This window comes from Pteropus medius, unplaced genomic scaffold (genome assembly GCF_902729225.1).
Source record: "Pteropus medius unplaced genomic scaffold, Ma_sr-lr_union100, whole genome shotgun sequence".
Classification (NCBI taxonomy): domain Eukaryota; kingdom Metazoa; phylum Chordata; class Mammalia; order Chiroptera; family Pteropodidae; genus Pteropus; species Pteropus medius.
In genome coordinates this window covers 673,449-697,052 of record NW_024345483.1, presented here as the reverse complement: position 1 = coordinate 697,052, position 23,604 = coordinate 673,449, and the positions used below count along the sequence as shown (strand labels likewise).

The following is a 23,604-nucleotide window of genomic DNA, read 5'->3' as shown; positions in this document are numbered from 1 at the left end:
ATTAGTTTTTTGTTTTTTGTTTTTTTTTAAACACTCCTCAAATTATTGTGAGCCTTTGGTTAGAGTTTGGAGAAAGTTTACTGTGACATTTTATAGAGGATCTTCAGAAGCCCTTATTCCACCATTCTAGAATTGCTTCCTCATTGGAGTTTTTTTTTTAAGGTTAATTTTAACTGCCCACTTAAGAATTTAAGAATTTAAGTCACTCCTTCCTTCTCGATGTTTCCTCACGCTTGTCCTCTCCCCTTCAACATACTGAGTTATTCTCTTTGTAGCCTCTAGATGTTATAGTTATTCAGAAAACAGTCCTTGGTACTCTTATCTATATAGAGTATTTCCTTAGTGATATCCAGCTGTGTGGCTTGAAATACCATCCACATGGATGACACCTAAATCAAGTCTCCAGTCCAGATATCTTTTCTGAACACCAGACTTATGTCCCACATAATCAGCACCCGGAAGTGCTATTTGCGTCCATTTTCAAGTACAACCCCCACCAAGGGTAACCATTATCCTGATTATTGTTTCTAATGGGAATTCCTTCCTGGAATTTACCAGGAAATTTATATATTTTTCTGAATATCGAATGCTGGAAAAAAAAAGTTGAGAAATCAGCAAAATGGAAAAAATATTATAATTTTCCTGTAAAAATTAAAGTGTAACAATAGACATAGAGACGTCACTGATTTGAAGGAATCTATTAATGTCAAGTCAAAAGTGAAAGCAGGAAACAATAGCACGATGAGTCAAAGTCTTGAAATTTTCAGGTATCGGTACAAGAGTACATATTAATCCAATCGGTTAATTTTGCTTATTTTAAGTGTATGTCTGTGGCCCTGCGTGCCACTGATGGTAAAGCATCCTTGCAAATTATCTCTTGGCAAGTCTATATGCTTAGTATACAATAAACAAGTGTTCTTTCAAGAAATACCAAGTTTGAGAAGCAAAATAAACCCTCAAACTGGCAATTTTGACTTTCGATTCAGTGTACTGCTGTTTACCTTGCTAAGAGATCCTAATGTTGTTATTCGAATATATCCAATCAGATTTACTGGTGTTTTCCAGCGTTTGAGTATCTTCTGTACACAACTGGCCTTTGCCGTACTTCTAAACGTACTATCTCTTATTTATTAAAAAATAGTTGGATATCTGTAATAATGAGTAAAGAGCATGAAGAAGGTTGGGGTGTTTTACAAATAATACTTAATTTAGAATATTCCTAGGAATTCCAACTTTTATTCCCAAATCCCATAGTTTAATATGTCAATAAGTTAAAAATACTACCAACAGCAAAAACAGACAAAATATAAAGACCTCTAACATCGTAGACTAGTCGTGCCTGGTATATGTTATGTTATAAATGGAGTCATGCACTATATATACTTATGTGTCTGGCTTTCGTTCAGCATTAGATCTGTGACCTTGTTCATGTTGATTGTAATATACTTAATTGTCATTATTGTATAGCATTCCATTGTGTGACTCTGTCACAGACTTTTCATTTATTTTGACGGAGATTAGGGTTTGGGTCTCCTAAAATTAACTCTGCTATGAATATTCATCATATGCCTGAGACATAAATACTGATTTATGTTTGGAAATATACTCAGGACTAGAGATGCTAGGTTATGTGATATGTGTGTGTTCAGCACTGGTAGATACCACCAAACAATCCCCCCGAACCTTTGTACAAATTTACATTCCTATTAGCAGTACATGAGAGTACAGTTGTCTTCCACATCCTCACCAACGTTACGTATTTCCTAACTTTTCTCATTCTAGCATTCAATTAGCTGCAGAGCGGTACCCTCTGGACTTTAATTTGCATTTCTCTGCTGATTAATGTAACTGATCGCCTTATCTGTGCGTGACTGGGAAACCCTGTTTTATAAGGAGCCTACTGAACACTTTGGCTTTTTTTCTGTTGCGGTTTCTGACTACTACTTATAAATTTGTAGGGGATCTTAATTATTATGTATTTGAGTCATTTGTCATGTATACGCAAGGTAAATATTTTCTCCCATCCTGTGGCTTGCCTTTGTACCACTGTCTTTTGATAAAGAGAATTTCTTAATTTTAATATATTCCAAGTCATTCTCCTTTTTAACTTTGTGGTTAGCACTATTCTATGCCCTCTTTAAGTATTCTCTACCTCTTCCAAGATCATGAAGATATTCTCTTATGTTTTCTTTTAAAAGCTTTATTTATATCTACATTTACACTTATAACTACAATTCATCTAGAAATCAATCCTGATCTCTCTGTCTTTCCCTCCCTTCTTCCTTCCCTCCCTCTCTGCAAGACTGTCTTACCTACTTGTGGCACTTTTATATTTCTATATAAACTTTAGAATCAGTATTGTTTTCTTTGTATTTATCATGCTCGGTGTTTACTAACTTCTTGAATCTTTGGATTGATAACTTTTGTCAGATTTAAAAATGGTTGGCCTTTAGTTACTGAATTGTTGCTTTTGCTCTTCCTGTTTTTGCTTTTGGTTGGCCTTTAGTTACTGAATTGTTGCTTTTGCCCTTCCTGTTTTTCTTCTGCAAAATTACACATTACAATGTATTTTATTGTGTCCCACATTCTTCTTACTCTCTTCTGTATTGTTGTCTGTTCCTACTTCAGTTTTACTGTTTTCTATTTACCCATTTTTAAGTTCTCTAATCTGGTCTTCTGCTTCTTAAATCCATTCATTGAATTCTGAATTTTAGATATTGTACTTTTCCATAAGTAATTTCCAATTCATTCTTTATAGATTCCAGTTTTCTGTTGAAATTCCCTATCTTTTATCTATTTTATTAACATTCTTCTCTTTTGAATTGAATATATTAACCATAGTTTTTAAAAGTCCCTATATATAAACTCTAGTATCCGGATCACCTATAGGTCTGTTTCCATATTTTGCCTTTTTGTTTTTCAGTTTTGGTTTTAGGTCACATGGTCTTGCCTATTGGTACACCTAATGATTTTTTTATCGAAGTCCATATGTTATATATAAAACTGGAGAGTTTTCCGATGATGTTGACCAGAGAGGCTTCATTCTTTCCTTGGTAACACAGATAGCGTGGGAGAATTTACCCCTTAAGCCATAAGGGACTGAGCTGACTTACAGTTTCGGTTAAAACCTGGTCTGTCTCTGCTGTTCCCTTCTAACTAGGACATAGCTTCTCTGGGGTTTTAAACTGAACCCTGGCCTGCCTGCCTTGTTATAGCATCGGAGGACTGCAGGAAAGCCAACTCTACTTTTCCAAAGGTTTTCAGATTGGTTTTTAGCTTTATGATTTTTGTAAATTCAAAATTCAGCAATAGTATTGAGAGGGTCATCAGCCAAGAGTTTGAGACTTTCTAGAGCTCTACTTTTATCACTTTAGCTCTGTTTGACCATCAAAACTATTGCTTTTTTTCTTTTTTTTATCATCCAGCAGCAGCAGCCCGATGCCTAGGGTCAAACTTGCAATTCCAAGCTGCGATCAATGGCCAGAATTGGCAAGTGACACTGTGCCACCAGGAATCATGAAGCCGCGGGTCAGAAATTCATCTACGAGAGGTTCTAGCCTTTCTCCAGTATTTCTGCCTTGTCGTCCTTGTCGTTTCTATAGTTCTAAGTTTTCTCATTGTTCAGGAGGGGAACACTGTTCATCCACAAATGACTCTGTCTCACCCAGAGTGGAAATAATACTCATCTAACTTGATAGCGTATCCATTAAAACAAACAAAAAAAAAACTACACGTCACCTCTGAGTTCACTCTTTTTCTAATATTCCACGTCTAATTCATAAAAGTTCCTTTGGGACCGTCCTTTACAATATATCCAGAATCAAGCCACTTCTCACCACTTTTGCCACCGTCACTCTGCTCTGCGTCATTATCGCCTCTCATCTGAAATATTATTAATAACCTCTTAACTGGACTCCCTGCTTTTATCCTTCCCATACCAACATTTTCAACAGAGCATTTATAATGAATTTTTTAAAACGTAAGTCAGATAAGGTAATTATTTTATTCAAAATATTCCGATCACTCCTCGTTTTTTTTCCTAAGAATAAAATTCAAAGCCCTTTAATGTCCTACAAGACCCTTCTCTCCTAATGCTTCTCTTACTCTCTGACCAGCCACAGAGGCCACTTTGATTTTTCCAGAACAAGTCAGATATTTTTCTGACTCCAGATCTTGTCCCTGGCTGTTCCTTCCACCTGGAGCACGATTTCCTCAGATATCTGCAGAGTTAACATTTTTACCTCCTTAACATTTTGGCTCAAATGTCACTTTTTCAAAGAGGCCTATGCTGATCACCCTACTTTAAATTTCAATGGCACACCCATCCTCCACCTCTTGAAGTGACTCATCTCCCTTATTCTGCAATATTTTTACATCTTCCCGTGGTGCTTCTCATTCGACAACATCCTTTATACTTTACTTTTTAATTTATTGTTTAACTTTCACCATCACTCTCTCTTCTATAATATAAGCTACACAGAGGCATGGTCTTTATTTTATTCACGGATGCATTTCAAGCTCCTGAAATAGAGCCTGGCACACAATCTGTAAATATTTGATAATGATCGAGAAAATATGTCACACGTAATTATTTGGGTCTTTTCAAATGTACTGTCTACTTCAAAACATAGAGCTCAATCTAATTTAGACATGATCAACACAGACCTTTAGATATTGCTCTGATGACTCCTTAAATGAAACTTACTCTGAAATTCTTAGAGGAAGAAACTCACTCAAATTCTGTTCAATTTGGATTTAAAATTCATTTGAAAATGGGCTACGTATCTATTCATTTCTCTGTCAGATTCACAGCTACTAGCAAAGGCGATACTCTCTAAAAATGAGAAACTCTCCAGAGTCTCTTCCTGTCTACTATTTACTGTAGAGAATTTGATAGAAGTGTATGAGGATGCAGGTAGAATAGACGTTTTTAAAATATAATAATATTCTATTTGAAGGATAGGAAGCTGCTACGATACTCTCTATAAGCTCTGTCTTGTGTCATCAGGATGATTTAAGCAACAGATGTCAATGTTTCAACCTAATGACAGAGAAATTAGTCTGAAATGGTGAAATAGGGTTTACGGTCTAGAAAGAAAATTCTATGAAAGGCTAAGCCTCCTCCTAATCACTTAGTACTACTCAACCCCACTTCCCTTTTCCCATTTCCATATCAGCCCAGATAAAAGCCCTCAACTTTAAAAACAATTAGGGGACAGAATAGGAAATATCCGGTGTCTTTTGGAAGAAGATCAGGCAAACAGAAAGTGAGACAATACATACAGCTTCCAAACTTCAGAGGGCAGGCATGCACATCCATGGGAAAATCTTCCAAATGCATGGGACACTCGGCATGAATTGTTAACCTACGAGAAAAAGAACAGAAAATGAAATTAAGCTAAAAGGAGCAGTATTAAACACAAAGCTGAGTTCTCATTCATTTATCAACAACGGAGTGCTCTTAAGAACCGCGGGATTTTGTTTGTTTAGATTCACTGAGATCCAAGTCTTTATGAACACGTGGGATGGATTAAATCAACTAGACAGCCTCTCAAAGTGGAATCTAGTATTTAGATCTTTGATCAGATCTGAATGCCACCTTACCATCCTTAGAAAAACAAATATAGCTTATCTTCCCTAGCCATGCTCCCTTAGCTACTGCCCCCATCCAGAGAAGCCTAAAACATCAAGGTTCTGACTCATTTACTGAAAATTCATACCTGAAAAAATATTTGCACACTGATGTTCATAGCAGCATTATTCACATGGACATGGAAGCAACCGAAGTGTCCTATGATAGATGATTGGCTAAGGAAGCTATGGTAAATATATACAATGGAATATGACTCAGCCATAAGAAGAGATGAAATACTGCCATTTGCGACAACATGGATGGACCTCGAGATACTCCTGATAGCAGTTTAATTCGTTCTGAAATCATTCTCCTCAGCAGGCTATCATGTAAATTAACCAGTTTAAAGACTGCACTGGAGAAGAAAGATGTGTAGAAAGATTATCTTTATCCCAATAATGAACAGGCAAAAAGGATGGTTCTGCTGGTCACAGAAACTGCTATAGCTTTGCTAAAGGAGATGGCTCTTGATTGGCACTTGGGCTGCTTCTATATCTTGGCTATTGTAAATAGCACTGCAGTGAACATAGGGGAGCATATATATTTTCAAATTAGTGTTTTAGGTTTCTTTGGATAAATACCCAGAAGTGGTAAAGAAGAGGTGGTACATGTGTACAACGGAATATTACTCAGCCATAAAAAAGAATGAAATCTTACTACTTGTGACAACATGGATAGATCTAGAGGGTATTATGCTAAGTGAAATAAGTCAGACAGAGAAAGACAAATGCCATGATATCTCACTTATGTGTAGAGTCTAAAGAGTAAAATAAATGAACAAACAAAACAGAAACAGACTCATAGGGAACAGAACATACAGAAAACAAATTGATGTTCATCAGATGGGAGGGGGTTGGGGGCCAGGTGAAAAAGTGAGGGAATTAAAAAGTACAAGGTAGTTACAAAATACTCGTGGCAGTGTAAAGTACAGCTTACAGACTATAGTCAATAATGTTATCATAACTAGGTATAGCATCAGGTGGGTACTAACTAGAGTTACCAGGGGGATCACTTCAAAAGTTATGCAAATGTCTAATCACTATGCTGTACACCCGAAATTAATATAAAATAATATTGAATGTCAACTGTAATTGAAAAATAAAATAGTAATTGAAAAGGAAATGGTTCTTGGAGAACTTATACACCCAGTCGTGTGTGCACGTGTGTGTGTGTGTGTGTGTGTGTGCGTGCAAATGTGCATGCACACACCCATACAAACATAGAGCAACTTACCAGGAAAAAAATACAAAGGAAATAGAAAACGTCAAAAACCTCAGAGGTCAAGTCTGAAGATCTCATGCTTTCTTAACAGAGACAACACATGGGAGAGACTGTGCACAGATTCCTAAACGGAAATCGGAACGGGGTATGATTCGCCACGCCCACATAATCATTCCCTTGCGTTAGTCTAAGTAATCTATTTCAAGCTTTCCTCTCTGATTTCTTTCAAATTTTTTGAACTTCAACTTTCCTTGGCCCAATAGTAGCCTTCTACTATCGAGTTCCTAAGTAGGACCCACATGGCAAATTTTCAGAGTTTTGGGGAACCTAGCTCTGATGAGCTATTTCTAGCTAACCTGTATACCTCCTGATTATATCGGATTCAGTCTCCACCATCCTCTTGGAGTTCTTCACGGTCAATTGTCCGGTATCTCCAATCCTGGCTAATTTTTAAAACTGGTAAATATGTGACACCTCACAAATGATCAGAGCAGCTACACTAGATATTGTTCAAAGCAGGCTGATTAAAGCTCAGGTGTGTATCTAGGCTGGAAGGCAGAAACCAAGTGTATGCCCTTTAGTAAATACTGACCCATCTTATTTTCGGATTCCCCATCTAAGCAATAAAAGTTTGGAACAAGTGTCCTTGGAGCTTTAACTAATCCCTCAGATGTTTACAAAATTTCTCATGTGTCTTGGACAAACCCTCAGTTCTCAAGTCAGCCTGCAATATCTCACCAATCCACCCTTTATTCCTAAGGTGTAAAGGGGATTTTATGACTCAAAGAATCTGACACTAGAGAAATGTATTTCACTGAGAAAGCTGCTCCTTGTACTGGATGCTTAAAAGATTTCATGAGAGTTATATAAAGAAAATTGTGTTCTTTCTCTCCACTTATATTAGTATTTGTAAGATACTGCCTCTTATGAATAACACCAAGGGGAAATTACTTTATGTCTACCAGCAGTCCTGGGGACATGGAAAATAAGACCAAGACGAGTAGATTATCAAAGCAAAATAAAAAAGGTACTGATTTCTGATTAGGAACAGAATCGATTTATAACTTTCCTATCTTCCTTCCCACCCATCTCTTGTCCATCCCTAAGCACAGCAGAGAGGAGAAAGCAGATATCGGCGAGGGTAGAGTACTTTGTAAGCCAGATTATGCTGTGCTCTTTCATTTCTGACCTCCTGAATCATACTGTCTGCCTTTCCTACTTTCCCTACACCTTGCTACACTCAAAAGCACCGTGGCTGTGCTCAGGCTGTTATACTCATCACCTCAATTTATGCCATAAACATCTCCATCCTCTCTAAGTTTTCTCCTTCCTTCTTTTAAAATTATTATTAGATAAATCATTTTCAGAAAATTAAAATCTATAAATACCAAGTCTTCCAAAACGAAAATTTGGCATAGCCTCTCAGTTTTGTAGGTTGTTTTAGAATTTCTCACAATATTTTATCAATGTGTGTGTTGAGAACCTTTATATATTTTGTCATATTTCCTAGGTATTTTATTTTTTGATGCTAGTTTAAATGTTTTGCTTTAGTTTTGTTTTCTAATCGGTGGTACATATGAATACCTTAGATATTTTATATTGTCCTTTTGTACAAAGACATTGCTAAAGTTTCTTATTGATTTTAATAATTTAGCTCTTTATACTTTTAGATTTTTAAATGTATAATCATGTAAACTGTGAATGACTTTTATTTCTTCGTTTTCCACTCCTGAAACTTTCTTTCCTTCTTCCTTCCTTCCATCCTTTTTCCTTTTGTTTTTGCCTTTATTGTACTAGCATGGACCTTCAATATCATGATGATTATAGGTGGTGATAGAATACAGCATTAACATGAAGTTTGCTGTAGATCTTATTTTATAAACACCCTGTATCACAGAAGTACGTTTTCATTATAGTTTGCCAAGATATTTTAATCACGGTGCTTAATTATTTCAAATGATTCTTTTGCATCTGTTGAAATAATCATATTATTTTTCCTCTTTATTCTGTTAATGTGGTAAATTATTTTAATTTTAGAACATTAAAAGAACCTTGCTTTTTGGAGTAAATCCAACTATGTTGTGATATAATGTTCTTTTCATATACATTTGGATTGGATGTGCTCATATTTTTTCAGGTTTTGCATTATGTTTATGAAAGATAATGACTTGTCAATTCCTATTCTTATAATGAAGTAATCATTCAGTACCAAAATCTCATTGGCTTTCAAAAGCGATTTGCTAACTGCTACTTATATTTTTTTTTAATTGTTTCTCTGGAACAAGGAGACGCCGGTAGGAGCCGCTGCTGTGGCTGTTGCGGTGACTCGCAGTAACCAGCGCGAGCTCACCCGTCAGAAAAATGAGAAAAAGCTGGGTGGCTCCGTTAAGGAAAAGCGCCGAGATGACAGGCTTTCTGCTGTTGCCCACGAGCAGAGGGACTCGGAGATCATGCGGCAGAAGCAGAAAAAGGCAACCGAGGAGGACACTCCTGACCTTCGGCTGTGTGGCCAACCTCCTGCAGTGCTCCGTGGTCCCAGCACCGATGGCATTTCTTTTGTCCTGAGTCTACGGTGGTCCCTTTTGTGCTTCCTACCCTTCAGGTGGCCTCTCTCCCGCTGGGCCATTACTGGGAGTGAGAGATACCCCTTCCAAGTGATTTTTATGGAAATGTCTAACCACTATGCTATACACCCCTTTTTTATTCCTGAGTATTAAAAGTAGTGTTGTAATTCCTTGAAAAAATAATTTGTTTCTGGACTGGTTTGTTATTTTTACTAAAATGCTTGGGAGAAATTGCTAAAAATAAATAATAATAATAACTGTTATTATTTTTTTTATTGTGACAAGCACACGTAACATAAGATCTGCCCACTTTGAAAAATACAGTATTGTTCACTGACAAAGACATTATTCCAAAGACATACAAATGACCATGAAAAGATGTTCAGCATCTCTAATCATCAAGGAAATGCAAACCAAACCCACCGTGAGTCAGTTTTTGATTATAATGTGAATGGGTTAAAGAAGTACAAATTAGTAGTTGATAGATGGTCACGGGGATGGGGAGCATGGAATAGGGAATGCAGTTAGCATTAATACACTGGAGAGGTTAAAAACCTGAGGAGAGAAGGAGCAATTAGGGGGATCGTTTTATAAATTATATAAATATCTAACCCATTTATTGTACACTTGAAACTACTAAAAATACTGCATTGAAAAAAAAACACCACAATGAGATACCACCTCGCACCTGTTAGAAAACTATGTATCATCAAAAAAAAAATCAACAAATAACAAGTGCTGACAAGGATGTGGAGAAAAGGGAACCCTCATACATTGTTAGTAGGACTGCGAATTGGTACAGCCAGTATGGAAAACAATATGGAAGTTCCTCAAAAATTTTAAAAAGGATCTGCCATACGATTCAGCAAAACCACTTCTCGGGGTATAAATCCAAAGAGATGGAAATCAGGATCTCAAAGAGACTTGCGTGCTCCCATGTTCATTGCTGCATTATCTACAACAGCCAAGAGATGGAAGCAACCTAAGTGTCCATCAACAGATGACTGGGTAAGAAAATATATATACATAAATGGAATAGTATTCAGCCTTAAAAATGGAAATCCCGTCATTTGCAAATCAATGAACCTGGAGGGCATTATGCTAAGTGAAATAAGCCAGAGAGAGAAAGACAAATATTATATAATCTCATCTACATGTGGAATCTAAAATAGTCAAACTCCTAAAAGCGCAGAGTCCAATGGTGGTTTCCAGGAGTTGGGGGGGTATCAGGGGTTTATTAGTGAAAGGGCACTAAATTCTGCAAGATGAATAAGTCCTAGAGACCTAATCTACAGCAAATAGTCTTTAGTGGGCTTTTCAAAAACGGTCAGAGACCCCTCAGACTGTATCCTTCAGATCAGGGGGCCTCGGTCCCAGTCCAGGGTTTGGCCCGCTCTGATTTCTATACAAAGATTCGACAGGAAGTAGGAAGCAATCCAGGAAATCCCCTTCTTTGGGGGGGAGGGTGAAAGATACAGATGGGGTTAAAGTGGAAGGAGGGCCTTTTTAGCCTTGTGCGTGTACACGCATGCGCACACGCACGCACACACGCACGCACGCACGCACACACCTTCCTCAGTTATCGTCCTCGTTTCACTGTGCTTTGCAGCACCCTGGCTCGCTCATCACTCTACCCTTTGCTGCTCAGTGGTTGGTTTTTATTTCACCACAGTAATAACTGAAAGGTTTATTGCTGCCAATGCCTCCCCGCCACAAACTGATCTGTCTGCCTCCACTCTCTGCCCTTCCGGTATATTCTCTACACAACGGTCTTCTAGTATTCACTTATCTTCTAGAGAGTGAAAGGCAAAGTCCTTGCCATGACTCACGGGGTCTTGCATGATCTTGCCTTCTCTTCCTCTCTGGCTTATCTCCTACTGAGCCTGGCCATGCTCACTCTGTTCCAGCCACACTGGCTTCCTTGCAGCTCCTTCCATATGCCGGCCTGTCTTATACCAGGGTCTTCGCACTTGCTATGCTCTTGTACCTCTTTCAAGTCTTTGTTTGATTATTATCTCCTAGCTAAGGCCTACTCTGACCTCCGCTCAGCGTACCATCCACACTACGGTTAGTATACCTTACCGTGCTCTTTTCCCATAGCACCTAACGTAACACGCCATACAATTTATTTCTTCTATTTATTATCATTTTTTTCTCACCTTCCTATAGGATTATAGATTTTTGTCTTGTTTTCAATTTGATGTGTGCCAGGAGACTAGCACAGTACCTAGCACCTTGCAGATGTCCAACACATACCCATCAAATGAATGAGTTTTCTTTCCTAAAAGTGTGTATTTTTATGGGACCTTGCAGAGGGGAGGTGTAGTTAGGACAAGACAGCATCCAGGTATTCTTAGGGTTTAAGGCAAAACAGCATCTTAATATGATTCCTTAATAACGTAATACCTCAATCTATCCTCTTTGGTGGGCACATAGCCTCCTTCCTAGAATTTCAGAGCTAGAAGAGCCTTATAAAAAGCACCCAGTTTTATTCCCACATACATATGATAAAACAGAAGGGAAGGAAATTGCCCAAATTACCCAACGAGCACGGAATAGAGCTGACCGAAAGTTTTCTGAATCACTGGTGTAGTTAACAAATAGTCTTTGATCACCTACTATGCACCAGGCATCATCCTAAGCAATGTAACTACATCAGCAAACACACCAAGATTGTTGCCCTCTTAGTGCTTACATTCGAGTAGCAAGAAGACAAAAACACAAACAAGATAAATCGGTAAATTATATATAGTGTATTAAAAGGCAGTATGCCTCAAGAAGAAAAATAAGATGTAAGGAGAAAGTACTGGGGAAAGATTGCACCTTTTTTAATCGATTGTTTAGGGAATAACTCACTGAGGAGGTGACATTTCAGCAATGACCTGGAAGAAATGTGAGAGAGCCTTGTAGACACCTGGAGAAATAACATTCAAAGGAGGGAGAGTAGCAAATGCAAAGGCCCTGAGGTAGAAGTGTGCCCAAAGTATTCAAGGAATGGCAACCAGGCCACTGTGGCTGTAGTGGAGAGACCAAGGGGAAGGATTAATGGGAGATAAGTTCAAAGAGGAAATTGGGGGAAATAGACTAGATAAGGTAAGGCCTCCTGAGATCATTTGGCTTGACTTTGAATAGAATGGTGGCTTGATATGACTAACATTTTAGGATTATTCTGGCAGCCATGTGAAGAGTAAATTGAAGGAAGGCAAAGGCAAAAGCAGAAAGATGAAATCCAACTCCCATTCATGATATAAAACTATCAAAATAGAAAACTAGGAATAGTAGGGAACTTTCTCAACGGATAAAAGGTATTTATGAAAAATCGCATGTAGCATCACGCTTAATGATGAAAGACTATTTCCCTCTAAAATCACAAACAAGGATGTCCACTCTCTCTTATTCAACACTGTCCCGGAGATTTTAACCAATATGGAGTTTCTTTTTGGGAGTGACTAAAATGTTTCGAAATTGGATATTGGGGATGGCTGCACAAGTCTGTGAATATACTAAAATCCGTTTACTTGTACACTTTAAAAGTGTGAGTTACATGACACATGAATCATATCTCAATAGAGCTGTTTAAAAATTTCGGCAAGCAAAAGAAATTAAAGACAAAAAAAAAAAGAAGCTAAACTGTCTAAATGCAAATTCCATGTTCGGACATTCCATTTTCACAGAAGTCCTAATATCAATGATTCTCTCCAAATTAATCTACAGATTCAGGTCACTCCTTAACGAAAATCTCAGAAGCTTTTCTTTTTTTGTAAAAATGGCAAGCTGATCCTAAAAGTTATATGGGAATACAAAGGATCTAAAGTAGCCAAAACAGCTTTCAAAAGAAAAAAAATGTGAGTACTTTTGCTTCTAAATTTCAAAACATACCATAAAACTACAGTAATCAATCCAGTGTGGGTTTAGTCTAAAGATAAACAGTGTAGACGAAAGGAAAAGAGTAAAGTTCAGAAATAAACTTTTACATTTATGGTCGATTGATTTTTGACCAAAGTGCCAAGGTAATTTAATGGAGAAAGGGTAGCTTTTTCAGTAAATGGTAACTGGGAGAATTTGATATCTATATACAAAAACAAAAAGCAAAAAAATGAACATAGACCCTTACCTCACATCATAAGCAAAAAAATCAACATTAATGAATCATAGACCAAAACATAAAAGCTAGAACTTCTAAAAGAGGTCATAGGACAAAATCAGGCAAAGATTTAGATAAGACACTGAAAGCGTAAGCCATAAAATTTTAAAATATACATATATGTGTATATATGTGTGTGCATACATATGTGTGTATGTGTATGTGTGTGTGTGAGTGTATATATGTATATATATAATAAATCAGACTTTATCAACATTTAAATCTTTTGGTCTTCAAAAGATACCATTAAGAAAATGAAAAGACAGTCATAAAGTGGGTAAATACATTTGTGAATCATATGTTGATAAAAAAAAAACTTGTACCAAGAATATGTAACTCTTACGACTCAAAACCAAGAATTTGAAAATAAGCAAAGCATAATTTGAAAATAAGCAAAATATTTAAATACGCATTCGATAAAAAGATATTCTGTTGACTAATAAGGAGTTTAAAATATACTCACCATCATTAGTCATTAGGGAAATACAAATTTAAATCACAGTGAGATACTGCTGCATGTGAACTAGAACAGCTAAAATCAAAGAGACTGACGATATCAAGTGTTGACAAGAATCAAGTGATATCAAGTGTCGACAAGAAAATGGAACCTTATAAATCACTGGTGTAAATGTACAATTCTAAAGCAGTCTTTGGAAAACATTTTGGCCGTTTCTTAAAAGTTAAACATAAACTTCCTATAAAACGCTAAGTTTCCACTCTAATTCTCCATTATCCAAGAGAATTAAAAACATATGTCTGCAGAAAGACCTGTTCATGGTAGAATTATTTATGACAGCCAAAAAAAAAAAGGCAGAAACAACCTAAATGTCCATCAGATGATGAATGAAAAACTGTGTGTGTGTGTGTGTGTGTGTGTGTGTGTGATGGAATATTAGTCATCAGTAGAAAGGAATACACACAACGACATGGATGAATCTCAAATGCATTATGTTAAGTGAAAGTAGCCGGACACAAAAGCTCACCGGAAGTAGATTAGTGATTCCCTGGGGCTAGGGTTGAGAATGGATGGTGACTGGAAGTTTTTGCAGGAATTTTTTTGGAGGTGATGGAAATGTTCTAAATCTAGATTGTGGTTATGCTTGCACAACTCTGTATATTTACTACAAATCACTGAATTGTACACCTAAAACAGAGGAATTTTATCATATGGAAATGATAGTTCAAAAAAGCTCTTGTAAATTAAAAAAAAAACAATAAAATAAAAATAAAAGCAAAAGGCATTTAGTACAGCCTTTAAGAGCCCGGATTCCAAAGCCAGACTACCAGCTTTATGATGCAGCTCTGCCTCTTAGTAGCGCTGTGCAAGTTATTTCAGTTCTCTGTGCCTTGTTAGCTTACATTTTACAGATGCTAATTAAAGCTCTAAGACCAGATGGTATTATGAAGGGAAAGATGGTAGATAGAGATGACAAGAAGTCTAGGGACTGAGATCCAGGGTACAATAACTGAGTTAATATTTTTCCCACTGAGTCTCAATGCACCAATGTTTCTCAGTATTTCATGTTTCCTACAGTATGTACTACCCATGGGTCATATTGCTTTTACCTCGAGCAAAAGGTACACGTCTCAGATCTCAAAGTGGGAAGCAGGCATAAAATAAGGGGATAAACATTAGACTGTATACGGTAGTCTGAAAATGTTTACTCCAGTGATTATGTTTTGCCATCTCATTGAGTTAAGAATCCCTATTATTTTGAACTGTTTTCCAGAGGCTCTAGAGGAGAATTTGTTTCTTCGCCTTCCTAATTTCTTAGATGCTGCCTACATTCCTTGGCTCATGGATGTTCTTCCATCTTCAAAACCAACCACGTCGCAGCTCTCTGATCTTTATTCCACAGTCGCATTGCCCTCCCATCACAGCTAAGAATGATTCTTAGCTTTTAGGACTCTTGTGATGATACTGGGCCCATCTGAATAATCCAGGATACTCTCTCCATCTGAGGGTCCTTAATCACATCTACAAAGTACCTTTAGTCACGTAAGGTAACATTTACGGGTCCTAAGAATTAAGACATGGACTTTTTTTTGGGGGTGCATTACCATGTCTACCACACATAGCAAAAACCACACAAACAAAAAATCAAAAGACTACCGACAATCTGGGAGAAAATCTTTGTAATATATCATAAAAAAGGGCTAATATCCCTAATATATAAAGACCTCTTAAATCAGGGAGAAATTGCCGAAAACTTAATAGAAAAATGGACAGAAGTCATGGACAGGCAATTGCACAAAACAATATGAAAGCAGCCTCTGAACATGTGAAAAGATATTAAGCTCCCCCATAACTAGAGAAATGCAAATTAAAACTACACTGAGATACCACTTCTCATCTATCGAACTGGAGAAAGTTTCCACATGTAATAACTCATTCTGTTGGTGAGACTGTAAACACACAGTCTCGCACACTGCTGGTGAAAGTATAAATTGGCACAATCTTCTTGGAGAAAATTTTGGCACCATCCGGTGAAAGTCCACGTGCATTTACAATTTGAGTGAGCATTCTCACTTTTTGGAATTTACTCTGAAAGCACACTTGCAATAATACAAAAACACATAGGCACATGGCTATTCATTGCTACATGGCTTGTAATTATAAACTGTTGCTTAAAATGTCTCAAACTTGCGCTTCCTCTCCATATATTCCTTTTTATCCTTATTTTATGGCTTCTCTTATATCTTTTAAATTGGATTATAAACTGTCATTCAGTTTTGAAATCCTTGTTTCTACAGTATTTTCTACATAGTAGCACTGAATAAATGTTTGCTTATTTGAAACTTACTAGAGCTAAACGATCCTTTGTTATAAGAAATTTCATTTTAGAATAAATGAAAAAAAAAAGATCTTTTCTATTGACTTAAAGCCACTGAGTAATAGTTTCTTTTCTACTCCTTCGGAATCGAGACCAAATAGTGATTTGGTTATTTGGTGCCCCTATCTCATCTTCATTTTTAAAATCAGCACAGACATCAGAGATTATTCTTACTATGCTATTTGATGATTATTTTTCTATTGTATTATATCATTGATACAAAAAGCCAGTATTTGTTTGGCACTTATTATACAGTGCTTTGCATTTTTAGGATTTTTAGGGGGCACGTGTGCCCTGAACTGGATTGAAAAACACTTGTAAGTCATCTACTTTTCCATGGAAATTTACTCAATGCACTAACCCAACAAGAAAATATTTCCAACGCAGGAGCTATTACATCCATATCCTCAGTGTCCATTTGCTTTTGGCCCAATGAAAGTGATCCTTCTGGAAGCTCTGGTCCTCCTATCTTGAAAATACCTCTCAGTTTACTAAGCCACTTTCCCATTTTTTTACCCTTTTCTACTACAATGTCTAGAACACATTCCTTACCCAGAATGCTGTGGAGCTATCAACATAACATTTGCATACCTCAAGCAATATGAATTATTGTTTAATTAAAGAACTTTAAAAATTACAAAATGAATATGAATGAAAATAAACCACCTAGTTCTTAACTGCCTGACAGAAAACATCAAATGATGTCTAGATTTTTGTATAGGGAATAAAAAAAAAATTGTAAGTGGGGGCATAAAATAGGAAAAAAAAACATCCAGAGAAAAAAAAATGTTCCCAAACTAACTGGAGTCCTAAAGGTTAAAGATATAAATTGTACTGAGTATGTGCACTTGTCATTCAGTGAGACTGTCAACATGCTGAGAGTAATAGAGGAAGGAGTTGCTTAAATTTAGTAAGGGACAAGCGTCTCTGGAGTTCAATATGAAGCCCTAGGCAATAGGTCACCTAGGGCTTTTAGCAGTGGAGCAAGCTGCTCTGCCTTCTGAGGAATGTTCTTTCTAAAAACCAAAAGGTAGAAAACATGACTTCAGGAGAGGTTAAGGTTCCAGGCAGGCTATTTCTAGAATCATGGAGTAAAGGGCAGGACCTGGCATCTACGGTGAAAAAGAAAAGATAGTAAATTGTTAATAGCCATTATCGGTGGGAGATGAGTCACTTGAAATATACCCCCACCGAACACCCAAACCAAGCAGCACATTAGACACAAGAGTCCCAGTTGTCTACAGGCTTCCCATTAAACCATTGCGCTACAGGCCAAAGGCTTAGGGACAGCGGAAGGCCAACACTTGACAGAGAACACATGTCAGTTTCCACAGTGATCCCAGACGTATAGCTCCAGCCTCATTTTCTGACATTCACACTGTCCTGGCATCTACAAATACTTGCGACTGTACTAAGCAAAAGATTTCGTGCTTCTGTGTCTTTATACACATTATTATTGTTGTCTTCCTGCCTGGAGTACCCCTTCTTCTTTATATGTCAGCAAATTTTCTTCAAGTCCTTGCTCAAATATTACCTCTTCCATGATGCTTTGTATGTGTACTACAGACATAGTGAGTTGTTCTCCGGCTCACAAGAAATCCCAGAGCACTTTGGACAAATACTATATAGTCCTTAGCACTGTTGAAATAACCTTCTAGGTCCAAGATGGAGCCACTCGTGCCCAGGGGGGCCACGTCGACAAACTAAAACTTAAATAACTTTCATATCCCTGTAAATACTCTGCTTGACCGGAAACACAGTATAACTAGTCAGCCAATCCCCAAATGGCAAGCCAACTCCAAACGAGGTTGATGTGTGGCTCCCGCCAATCAGATCTTTTCTATTTGTCTCTTCTTTGTTCTTTATTCTTTATCCTATAAAAGGTTCCTGCTTTCCACCCCATTTTGCAGTTTTCCCAATGGAGACCGTTCACTCTGTGAGGTGTTAAACAAAGTTTGTATCACGTAAATTATTTTCTTTAATCATTTTAACAGCACATAATATTATTGGTCTATGTACGTGTCTGTCTTCTGCACTGAACTGTGAGCAAGTTGAGAGAAGGGTCTTTATCACCGTAATCCTATGCTTTCACCATAGATCCCAGGTCTTGCCCTTTACTCCATGATTCTAGAAATCCCTACTATGGTGGTTAGTACACAGCAGATATTTAATAAACGCTTCTTAACATATGTTTCTGCAAGATCGGCAGAGCAGATAGTTTCAGTCCATTTCCCAGAAAAAAAAACCGAGGCCCAGAGAGGGAAAATGTCCTGTCCACGATTACGCTGCTGATCTGGGCTGGAGTTGGGACTCACACCCAGAGCTCTTAATTCCTAATTCCATTTCGCTACAACATACCATCTCCACTCTGTCTAGGGGTAGCGTCTAAAATAGCTGCGTTCTTTGGAACTAGAGGGATCCATCTGGTGACCTGTAAATGCCCCTCGTGTTAGAATGAGCTTTTTAACACGCTCAATCTGCCTAGACATCAGCTTCTTGCCTTTGAGAATAAAGGCAATTCTTGTTATTTCAAGACCCCAATTTCCTCTCGTAGCTGGCAAAAAAAAATGAAACAAATGTGAGAAAACCTCTCAGAAATACGTTCTTCCTTCCCTCCCTCCAGCACAAATGCCAGTACCCCTGTTACCCCCCACATCTGGATCCATGCCTCCAAGTCCTAATGAAAGCTGTAATTTTTAGCTCACAGCACTTCATTGTTGGCTTTTTGCAAAACTTCTATTATGCCTTATAATACAGTGAATAATGTATCCCATCTTTCCCGCAGGATGTGAGCTCCTGGAAGGTAGGGGTTGGCATCACCAGGCAGAGCGCGCAGAGTAATTTGTGATCGACTGAGGCCGTGTACTTTACTTGCTTCTCACTTCATTGTAAGCTTTCTCACAGCCCCAAATGAGCCACTCTATCTCTTCTCTCCTCACTTCTGTTCATTAGAGTGAGGCTCCGTAAGTGGGGGTTCTATGAGTCAGCTGCTAGCTTAATGAATAAGGAACTACAGGTGGAATCCCCTAGAGCAAAGGCCATTACAAAAGAAAGGACCTTGTGAAACAAAGCTATCGATGCTTGGTTGATTCCATTACATTAAATCCTATAACCACTAACAATGTGACCCATGCTTTCCTGGTTCCTGGCCATTTCAGAGGCAATCTCTATAATGAAGACTCATGTGTGAGCAATTTGCATCTAAAGTAAGAAGAGAGCTTTACAGTTAATATTTAGGGTGCGGGAATCCTGGCATCGAGCACAATTTATCTTCCAAATTAATCGTCTTTGGAATGTCCTAAAATTGACCCAATCATACAAGCAAAGGATAAAGGAGTCCATAAAGGTCTGAATATGAGAATAAGCTTAATCGGTTCAAAAAACATTACTTTCTTCCTGGTGATGCAACGTGGAGAAATGAGCGCTTATTTCCTTTAATTTTTCATTAAATGTAGGACACTATTCCTGTGTAGCCTAACACATCGAAGACACTTTACGCAGTGTATTGAATTTGATAAAATCCCACTGTGTCAATGTTTTGAGTTCCAGGCCTGCATTTACAAGTGCAGCTTGTCACGTCCACCTCAGACTCGTTATGCTTCAAACTAATATCCTTCATGTCCTCGTCTTAGGGGAAGTGGTAGGATGTAAGGGGGACAAATTTTTGCTTTAACATGTGTGACTTGGGTTTCTGCACCATCTCTCTCACTTATTACTGGTGTGACTGGCTCTATTGAGACTTCGGCTTAGTAATTATAAAAGCGGGGACATTAACACAAATATCGCCACAGAGTGGACGTGTGCCAAGGAAAATGTCAGGCAATTAAGCTGGTTTATTGTCTTTAATCCCCACAACTGCCTTGTGAGGCAGGTGTTGTTATGATTCGCCCCATTTTAGGATCAGGAGTAGTTTTAACACAGAACCTACCTTCCTAATCTGTCATGACTGAATTATAAAATGAATGATCTGATCGTGTTGTTCACTTTTTTAAAAAGAACAATAACGCTTCCCTATACCTGCAGGATAAACGTATTCTGTATCACTTCCAGACTCGTATCCCTTATCTGTCATGTAGAAATCTTTTCAAATTGGGATGCTATTTAGCTATATTTCTCACTACCCGTCCCCATCACCGCCATTTTCCCAAAGTTTATTTACTCTTCTGCATTCAGCGGAAATGTTAACACTTAGATTAATTAACATTTTTCCTAACCCTTAGCACTTCCATCATCCGAGGGGACTTCTTTAGAGAAAACGCGCAGACAACACCCCCACTTCCACTAATTTTCAATCAGGCACCAGAACCATCGAACACAGAGTAGAGATCCAGATCCTTCCAAAAACCTGATTTAGTGGATAAAGCAGTAGACTCTAGCCAGACAGACCTACATTTACCTAATAAGTGAAGAATCCTGGGGAAGTCATTTTTCATTTTTAAGCTTTACTTTCTGGATCAGTTTAACAGAAATAATAATACTTCTATTGAATAGTTTTTCTGAAGATTAGAGATCTATCTAAAATGCAAATCTGATTGTGTCATTCCCTTGCAATAAACTCTTCAATGGATCCCTGTCATTTTTATGCCAACATGGCTAATAAGTACCGCTTTCTCCACCCCGGGCCACTTCCCCGTACTCTACTCTGTGGTCCAGTCACACTGAACTTCTTTTAGTTTCTTTCATGTGTCATCACTGCCTCCTCACTCACTCCCCTCCCCCGACCTTCGTACCATCTATACTCCTCTTTCTGAAACATTTTCTCCCTGTCCTTTACTCTTATTTACTTTTACATGTTTTTAAAGTCTCAGTTTAAAAGTGACTTCCCCTAGCATTCCTTGTGGGTATTCCCATACCATTCTGTTCTTCCTCGATTATAGCACTTACTCTAACGTTATTGTCATGATTTATTTGTTTTACCCACTAGAATGTAACTTATGTAAGGGCAGACCGCGTCTCTTTTTGCTCACCACTTTATCCCTAGTTTTCTGATGCATGATGTCAATTCATGAATACCTGCCGCCTTTGTGCGTGTCATTTCCTCCTCCTGGAATACCCTCTCCTGTACCTCACCCTCTTCCTCAGCTTTTTGATAGCTACCTACACTTTCTTCAAGATTCAAGATACAGCGTGAGAATTGCCTCCTATCTACAACTTTCCTTGATGCCTGCACGTGATTTTGAATGCTCCTTACACTATAATTTCAGCACGTTTTGCACCTCCCTCTACGTAAGGATTTTCAAATTATTGTGCAGCTATCTGCTTTAACCACTAGACTGTAAGGCCATTAAGGGCACAATACGTATTTTATTTATCTCTGTAGCTCAGCACATGTCCCAAAGCCTTAAACATAACAAGCACTCGTAAATGTGTTGAATGAATGATTTAAATCAATGGGATAAAATCTAATTAAATTCAACGAGTACTTGTCCCTCCTACTCATGTACACTGTGTTACTGTGTATAAAGGAAAATACAATAAACATATTTACTCACATCTTCATCAATAAATGAGACGTCATCAATAGCATTGCAGTTCCCTATATAGTCATGTCTGAAAAAATGGAAAATAATTCATAAACGTGTATCATCTTAAGCTGGGCTCTGTTCATCTTCTCTGGATCGTTCCAGTTTTAGTGTGTGTGCTGCTGCAGTGAGCAGTTAGTAATGAGCTTTGGCCTGTGTTTTTATGGTTGTCTTGAGGTCTCAAGATGAGACGAGGCAAAGGTTCCTTCTAAACTGCCCTAGTTACATAGCTATGCAACCTCTGGTCAGATTTTTCAAAGAAGCTGTCTCTCTGTAGTTTTCCCATGGAACCATGGTAAGCTTTCTGAGGGTCCAAATAATAACAGGAATACCATAGAATAACGAACACTTCCTGAAGAATTCTAAGTGTTCTTCAGACCTTATCCAATTTGTGCTTTTTATATGTCTGCAAGACAGACAGCTGCTACACCGCTATCGGAATGAGAAAGCAAATAATTTATATCTTGCAAAAGGTCACTCGATGAATAAATCGTGGAGGTCATAAATACAGTCAAGTTTTTATTTTCAGTTTCGAACCAGGGTCTCCTTCCAGACCCAACTTCCTGGGTCCAAGGTGAAGCATATACTGTGCAAGAGAATCGATGGCTTCCCCATGCTTCTAAACCTCTGCACCTCCTCAATTAGGTACTTGAGAATAAGCACAAGGGAGACTCCTATCTCCCCAAACTCTACTTTCTCGCCCAATTCAGACTAGAAGCAAGGGCCCAATGATCATGTCCTTCCCACTCATCCAACTCTATTTTCAGGTGACTAATCCTTTGGCCCACTTCCTCTTCCGCCCTCCTCACTCTGCGTCCTCAGCCTTCTTCGTAGTTCAGCATTGCCAGCCCCTCTCTCCTCATCTATCCCTCCTCTAAAACTCAAACCTATCCTCTATCCTCTTTCTCTTTTATTATTGTTTTTCTGCTCTCCTGTTCTCCTCATTCGTTCTGTATTTTCGCGTGTACTAGTCTCAATCTCTATGTGTTCATTTCCTTTCTTGCTCATCACTCTTTCTTCCCTAGCATCTCTTCTATTTGCTCACTGCCTTTTGCCCATCCATATGTCCTCACCATCATGCCATCCCTCCTCTCTTCTTTTTTCTCTACTCCACTCCATCCTTTCCGCGATGGTGTGCACTCCCATCTCCTCTTCAAACTCTTCTTTTTCATGCACTTTATTACATGTCTCTCTTCTATCTCTTCCTTCGCTTGTGCTCTATTCTCTCCAAATTCTCTTTCATACATTATAACCATTCATACTTCTATTCTGTCCTATCCTCTTTTTCAACACTTATGTCTAACCTCATATCCTTTGATGCAGTGAGGAGAGGTATCCCTCTTCCTTTACAAGTAAAACTTTTACTACAGTTTTGATACCATCTCCTTATGGTTTTCTCTGCAAACTCAGTGCTGGCAAAATCCTGTATCTACTGCATCTTCACTCTTTGTCTTTCGACTAGCCCCATTCTGATATTCCACAAATATGTGCCAGTGTCTTCATTCAAAAAAATAAGTTATTTCTTTTATCCCTGAGTGTATCTATTATATATGCATCCCTTTCATTTTCAAACAAGCTCCCAGGAAGTATTTTCTATGTTTACTGTCTCTACTACCTCTGTGTCAACTCCTAAAATAAAACAGTGTATATGAAGGACACCGACGTCTTCCGCGTCACCAAACCGAAT

At 38.0% G+C, this 23,604-nt stretch overlaps 1 protein-coding gene and 1 non-coding gene across 2 annotated transcripts in view; both read right to left on the bottom strand.

Annotated features, from left to right (window-relative positions):
- The window catches only part of GABRA3 (gamma-aminobutyric acid type A receptor subunit alpha3), a 117,761-nt gene that overhangs the window by 47,439 nt on the left and 46,718 nt on the right, over nt 1-23,604 (bottom strand). Inside the window, exon 5 of the mRNA XM_039873944.1 lies at nt 5,284-5,366. Coding sequence (XP_039729878.1) covers nt 5,284-5,366 — 83 coding nt within the window. The remainder of the gene's footprint in view (nt 1-5,283; nt 5,367-23,604) is intronic.
- Nucleotides 21,948-22,052, bottom strand: LOC120611524 (U6 spliceosomal RNA). The gene has a single exon (XR_005655222.1). It is a non-coding gene; the product is annotated as a U6 spliceosomal RNA (small nuclear RNA).